The 7,468-nt window shown below is 46.3% G+C and overlaps 1 protein-coding gene across 6 annotated transcripts in view; it reads left to right on the top strand.

Annotated features, from left to right (window-relative positions):
• Positions 1-6,526, top strand: part of LOC123743059 (bromodomain-containing protein 9) — a 23,444-nt gene extending 16,918 nt beyond the window's left edge. For all 6 annotated transcript variants that reach the window (XM_082975867.1, XM_082975871.1, XM_082975872.1 and 3 more), the window contains exons 14-17: positions 2,671-2,724; positions 2,916-3,021; positions 3,529-3,705; positions 4,174-6,526. In XM_082975867.1, the coding sequence (XP_082831993.1) occupies positions 2,671-2,724; positions 2,916-3,021; positions 3,529-3,705; positions 4,174-4,274 (438 nt within the window). In that variant the 3' untranslated portion in view covers positions 4,275-6,526. The remainder of the gene's footprint in view (positions 1-2,670; positions 2,725-2,915; positions 3,022-3,528; positions 3,706-4,173) is intronic.
• Positions 6,527-7,468: the final 942 nt, after the last annotated feature.

Consider the following 7,468-nt stretch of genomic DNA (forward strand, 5'->3'; position numbering starts at 1 on the left):
AACCAGGCCCACGAGATGGTCGGCGGAAAGTACCTCGTTCTGGCCAACCCATCGTCGCACTTCTTGGGGTAGACCTCGCTGAAACTGGTTGAGTACGATGGTCTCGACGACCTCGGCGGACGAACGGGTCTCCGGTCGCAACCATTTCCGTGCCAGGTGAATCAAGTCGAACATCTGTGTTCGGGGGGGTTGTCCCGGTCTGTAGGACCACTGGTGGAAGCGGTGTGCCCTCCCGGTATCGGTCACTCCCAGTCTAGTCAGAATCTCTCCCTTGAGTTTATCGTAATCCTGTGCATCCTTCAACTCCAGGTCGAAATATGCTTTTTGAGCGTCCCCTGCCAGGTATGGTGCCAGAAGCCCTGCCCATTCTTCTTTCGGCCACTTCTCCCTCTCTGCCGTCCTTTCGAAGGTGGTAAGATATGCTTCCACATCATCCTGCGCTGTCATTTTTTTAAGAAAATGATTGGCCCACCTTTGGGTATTTGCAGCTGGTAACTGAGCCCCAATTTGGTCCGCTAGCCCCTTTAGGCCTTCTCTTAACTCCCGGGTGTTTCTCTCTTGCTCTTCTCTGAGCAGCTGGTTGGTGCGGTGCTGGACCTGTAACGTGTCCTGATACATTCGCATTGCATCCTGATGAGCTATTTGTTGAGCTCTAGTTGCCTCTTGTTGGGCGGCCGCCGCTTGTAACAGGGCCTGTATGGCTCCCTCCATACTCATTTTCCTGAAAAAAACTGTCCTAACCAAACAAAGCCACAAAAAAACAAAAAAAAACCTGACTCCCCTTTGGAGTGCTAACTAAACTTTTTTTAAATTTTTTTTAATTTTTTCTACCTAACCAGCGGTATGGTTAATCCAGTGCCCACATTCTCCACCACGTGTGGCAAACCTCTTCAAAGTTAGGAGCGTTTGTCACAAATTAAGTGGGAAACTGTCACCAAAGTCAGCCCAGAATGAAAGTTCTTTCGAACATGACAGTACCTGTGTGTTTGTTTCGCTGTCCTGGTCCACCCAGGCCACAGGTAAGGTCAAGGATAGCAGGGTTCGGTACACAAATCTGGTTCTCGGTAGGTCCAGGTCTAAACGCCAACAGGTAAGTCCAAAACAGTCCAGCTCGTACACGGTAAATCCAGCCAATGTAGATTGTCTCTTTCTCTATGGTTCATAGATCCTTCCCGCCCTCTCTCTCTCTTCCTGGTTTTTCTTGACCTTTTATCTGTGGGTCGGCTCCACCTTCTGAGGGGTCCCCTTGCTTCTGGGAATTGTAGTTTTGGCAGTCGGCCATTTTGTGATCTGTAGTTCTGATCGGGGTGGCCATTTTAGTGATCGGGCAGAGCCCGTTTATTAGTTCTGCCCTCACATATCTGCCATTTATCACTCGACCCCCTTCTTTGCCACAATACATTATATTAACTAGTGGTAGAAGCTGGGTGTATATATACATTATGTTAACTAGTTTTAACTAGTGGTAGAAGCTGGGTGTATATACATTATATTAACTAGTTTTAACTAGTGGTAGAAGCTGGGTATATGTACATTATATTAACTAGTGGTAGAAGCTGGGTATATATATGCATTATATTAACTAGTTTTAACTAGTGGTAGAAGCTGGGTATATGTACATTATATTAACTAGTTTTAACTAGTGGTAGAAGCTGGGTATATATGTACATTATGTTAACTAGTTTTAACTAGTGGTAGAAGCTGGGTAAATATACATTATATTAACTAGTGGTAGAAGCTGGGTATATATACATTATGTTAACTAGTTTTAACTAGTGGTAGAAGCTGGGTGTATATATACATTATATTAACTAGTTTTAACTAGTGGTAGAAGCTGGGTATATATATGTACATTATGATTAACTAGTTTTAACTAGTGGTAGAAGCTGGGTATATATACACATTATGTTAACTAGTTTTAACTAGTTTTAGAAGCTGGGTATATACACATGTTAACTAGTTTTAACTAGTGGTAGAAGCTGGGTGTATATATACATTATGTTAACTAGTTTTAACTAGTTTTAGAAGCTGGGTATATACACATGTTAACTAGTTTTAACTAGTGGTAGAAGCTGGGTGTATATATACATTATGTTAACTAGTGGTAGAAGCTGGGTGTATATATACATTATATTAACTAGTTTTAACTAGTGGTAGAAGCTGGGTGTATATATACATTATGTTAACTAGTTTTAACTAGTGGTAGAAGCTGGGTATATACACATGTTAACTAGTTTTAACTAGTGGTAGAAGCTGGGTGTATATATACATTATGTTAACTAGTTTTAACTAGTGGTAGAAGCTGGGTGTATATATACATTATATTAACTAGTGGTAGAAGCTGGGTGTATATATACATTATGTTAACTAGTTTTAACTAGTGGTAGAAGCTGGGTATATATACATGATGTTAACTAGTTTTAACTAGTGGTAGAAGCTGGGTATATATACATTATATTAACTAGTGGTAGAGGCTGGGTATATATACATGATGTTAACTAGTTTTAACTAGTGGTAGAAGCTGGGTATATATACATGATGTTAACTAGTTTTAACTAGTGGTAGAAGCTGGGTATATATACATTATGTTAACTAGTTTTAACTAGTGGTAGAAGCTGGGTATATATACATTATGTTAATGTGGTTGTAACATGTCGTCTTGTGTTTCAGAAAAGAAACATGGCGTTACCGGATGAAACCAAGAACAACATTTACGATATGCAGGTAAAGTATTTTACAGCTGTTCAATTGAATATGCTTACTGTGTGTGTGTGTGTGTGTGTGTGTGTGTGTGTGTGTGTGTGTGTGTGTGTGTGTGTGTGTGTGTGTGTGTGTGTGTGTGTGTGTGTGTGTGTGTGTCCATCTTGCTTGCCCCACATGGTTGATCCTCCAGATCTGTGTGTTTATTTGCCCAGATGGCTGATGGGACAGGTCTGGGAGAGGGCAGCTCAGTGCTGGACTTCATGTCCATGAAGAGCTACTCTGACATGTCTCTGGAGATGTCCATGCTCAACTCTTTAGGTGATAATCCTACCTGGTTGTCAATCAGTAGTATCGCTTCCATTATCTTAACCACCTGTGTGTTTACCACCACCCCCCATACAGACATACACACACACACACACACAGGCACACACACAGGCACACACACAGGCACACACAGGCACACACACAGACACACACAGGCACACACACAGACACACACAGGCACACACAGGCACACACACAGGCACACACACAAACACACACACAAACACACACACAGACACACACACAGACACACACAGACACACACCCAGGCACACACCCAGGCACAGACACACACACAGACACACACAGACCCACACAGGCACACACACACACACAAACACACACACAGACACACACACTCTTTATAGTGATTGTTTACCATAGCCCTAAAGTAGTGCACTATATAGGGAATAGGGTGCTGTTCGGTATGCAGACCCTGTCATCTTCATCACTTGTATGACTGTAATGGTCTTCCCTGTGTCCCTCCTCTCCTCTCAGGGAAGTCAGTGAAGAAGGAGCCGGAGCATGAAGACGGGGTCAGCCAGCAGCACTTTGAGGAGGCAGCCAAGCTGCTGCAGGAGTTCCAGGAAGGCCAGGTGGAGAGGGGAGGCTCCAGACCCTCCTCTAACCTCTCCTCCCTGTCAGGGACCTCAGACAGGGACCAGCACCACCTGGGTAAGGACTGCAGGACAACACTGTCTGGACCTCATCCACTTGCCTGGCTGTATCAGTTAGTAAGTCCCAAATGGTGCCCTATTCCCTATATAGTGCACTACTTTTGACCAGAGCCAAGAGAGCTCTGGTCAAAAAGTAGTGCACTATGTAGGGAATAGGGTGCCATTTGGGACGTAGAAAGGAGCTCTTCCAACTGCCTCGCTAAGTCAGTGTCAGAAACATGCAGGATTTGTCTGTGCCAGTTGCCATTTTGTGCCTTGTAGACACTTACAGGCTCGGTATGTCCCATCAGTCACTTAAAGCTGTAAGGAAAGACGGTCTGGATAAGAGCTTCTACCAAATTAATAAATATCATGTAAAATGTTATAAGGAGACATGGGTTTCAACGTTTCAAAGGCTTTATAGACATGTGATTTATGTGCTTTGTTTCAATGACCGTTGGTCCTGTTTTTCTATGTTCCTCCTCAGGGAGTCCCTCACACCTGGGTGTTGGTGACCAGTCTGAGATGGTTCATGACCCGTATGAGTTCCTCCAGTCCCCAGAGCCAGGCTCCACATCCAACAGCTGACCTATGAGTTCCTCCAGTCTCCAGAGCCAGGCTCCACATCCAACAGCTGACCTATGAGTTCCTCCAGTCTCCAGAGCCAGGCTCCACATCCAACAGCTGGCCTATGAGTTCCTCCAGTCCCCAGAGCCAGGCTCCACAGCCAACAGCTAACCTATGAGTTCCTCCAGTCCCCAGAGCCAGGCTCCACATCCAACAGCTGACTTATGAGTTCCTCCAGTCCCCAGAGCCAGGCTCCACATCCAACAGCTGACCTATGAGTTCCTCCAGTCCCCAGAGCCAGGCTCCACAGCCAACAGCTGACCTATGAGTTCCTCCAGTCCCCAGAGCCAGGCTCCACATCCAACAGCTGACCTATGAGTTCCTCCAGTCTCCAGAGCCAGGCTCCACATCCAACAGCTAACCTATGAGTTCCTCCAGTCCCCAGAGCCAGGCTCCACATCCAACAGCTGACCTATGAGTTCCTCCAGTCCCCAGAGCCAGGCTCCACATCCAACAGCTGACCTATGAGTTCCTCCAGTCTCCTGAGCCAGGCTCCACATCCAACAGCTGACCTATGAGTTCCTCCAGTCCCCAGAGCCAGGCTCCACATCCAACAGCTGACCTATGAGTTCCTCCAGTCCCCAGAGCCAGGCTCCACATCCAACAGCTGACCTATGAGTTCCTCCAGTCTCCAGAGCCAGGCTCCACATCCAACAGCTGACCTATGAGTTCCTCCAGTCTCCAGAGCCAGGCTCCACATCCAACAGCTAACCTATGAGTTCCTCCAGTCCCCAGAGCCAGGCTCCACATCCAACAGCTGACCTATGAGTTCCTCCAGTCCCCAGAGCCAGGCTCCACAGCCAACAGCTAACCTATGAGTTCCTCCAGTCCCCAGAGCCAGGCTCCACATCCAACAGCTGACCTATGAGTTCCTCCAGTCCCCAGAGCCAGGCTCCACATCCAACAGCTGACCTATGAGTTCCTCCAGTCCCCAGAGCCAGGCTCCACAGCCAACAGCTGACCTATGAGTTCCTCCAGTCCCCAGAGCCAGGCTCCACATCCAACAGCTGACCTATGAGTTCCTCCAGTCTCCTGAGCCAGGCTCCACATCCAACAGCTGACCTATGAGTTCCTCCAGTCCCCAGAGCCAGGCTCCACATCCAACAGCTGACCTATGAGTTCCTCCAGTCTCCTGAGCCAGGCTCCACATCCAACAGCTGACCTATGAGTTCCTCCAGTCTCCTGAGCCAGGCTCCACATCCAACAGCTGACCTATGAGTTCCTCCAGTCCCCAGAGCCAGGCTCCACATCCAACAGCTGACCTATGAGTTCCTCCAGTCCCCAGAGCCAGGCTCCACATCCAACAGCTGACCTATGAGTTCCTCCAGTCTCCTGAGCCAGGCTCCACATCCAACAGCTGACCTATGAGTTCCTCCAGTCCCCAGAGCCAGGCTCCACATCCAACAGCTGACCTATGAGTTCCTCCAGTCTCCTGAGCCAGGCTCCACATCCAACAGCTGACCTATGAGTTCCTCCAGTCTCCTGAGCCAGGCTCCACATCCAACAGCTGACCTATGAGTTCCTCCAGTCCCCAGAGCCAGGCTCCACATCCAACAGCTGACCTATGAGTTCCTCCAGTCTCCTGAGCCAGGCTCCACATCCAACAGCTGACCTATGAGTTCCTCCAGTCTCCTGAGCCAGGCTCCACATCCAACAGCTAACTCACACACTGGCAAGTTGGCTCTAACTAGGGTAGCTCTGGTCACAATACCAGTATCACTATACTATGATACTCCACTTTCCAAGGCAAAAAAGGAAACACGAAACTGTTTTAACTCTTTAAAAACCTGCTTTATCTAAAATATTGTTTTCTGTAGCTTGAAAAACAAACAAATGTGACTCTGGGTGACAACATAATGCTGCTTGTTTGTATCCAACATTAGGACTTCTGAGTATAGCGATTCTGCTATTGAGACACTACTAGGGAGTTGGTAGACAATGCCTCTAACTACTGGTCTGGGGTCAGACATTGTTTGATGGGTAATCTGATCCTAGATCTGTGGCTTAGAGGAAACTTCTACTCAGAGCTGATCTGACGTCCTGTTTTTAACCACACTGGTTGTTTTGTTGTCTGACTCTGCTCTCAACACCCTGGGAACAACGAGAGTGAACCTCAGACATGTTGTGAAAGGTCATCATGATTGTACAGATTATTTGTATGTGCGCTATACTTAAGAGAATAAAGTCGCCACAGGTTGTGTTTTTACACAGTACTGTGTCATCAGGTTGTGTTTTTACACAGTACTGTGTCATCAGGTTGTGTTTTTACACAGTACTGTGTCATCAGGTTGTGTTTTTACACAGTACTGTGTCATCAGGTTGTGTTTTTACACAGTACTGTGTCATCAGGTTGTGTTTTTACACAGTACTGTGTCATCAGGTTGTGTTTTTACACAGTACTGTGTCATCAGGTTGTGTTTTTACACAGTACCATGTTATCAGGTTGTGTTTTTACACAGTACCGTGTCATCAGGTTGTGTTTTTACACAGTACTGTGTCATCAGGTTGTGTTTTTACACAGTACCGTGTCATCAGGTTGTGTTTTTACACAGTACCGTGTCATCAGGTTGTGTTTTTACACAGTACCGTGTCATCAGGTTGTGTTTTTACACAGTACCGTGTCATCAGGTTGTGTTTTTACACAGTACCGTGTCATCAGGTTGTGTTTTTACACAGTACCGTGTCATCAGGTTGTGTTTTTACACAGTACTGTGTCATCAGGTTGTGTTTTTACACAGTACTGTGTCATCAGGTTGTGTTTTTACAAATCAAATCAAATGTATTTTTAGCCCTTCTTACATCAGCTGATATCTCAAAGTGCTGTACTGAAACCCAGCCTAAAACCACAAACAGCAAGCAATTCAGGTGTAGAAGCCACGGTGGCTAGGGAAAAACTCCCTAGAAAGGCAAAAACCTAGGAAGAAACCTAGAGAGGAACCAGGCTATGAGGGGTGGCCAGTCCTCTTCTGGCTGTGCCAGGTGGAGATTATAACAGAACTTGGCCAAGATGTTCAAATGTTCATAAATGACCAGCATGGTCAAATAATAATAATCACAGTGGATGTGAGAGTGCAACAGGTCAGCACCTCAGGAGTAATTGTCAGTTGGCTTTTCATAGCCGATCATTCAGAGTATCTCTACCGCTCCTGCTGTTT

The sequence above is a fragment of the Salmo salar genome, chromosome 05 (genome assembly GCF_965601325.2).
Source record: "Salmo salar chromosome 05, fSalSal1, whole genome shotgun sequence".
Lineage (NCBI taxonomy): Eukaryota > Metazoa > Chordata > Actinopteri > Salmoniformes > Salmonidae > Salmo > Salmo salar.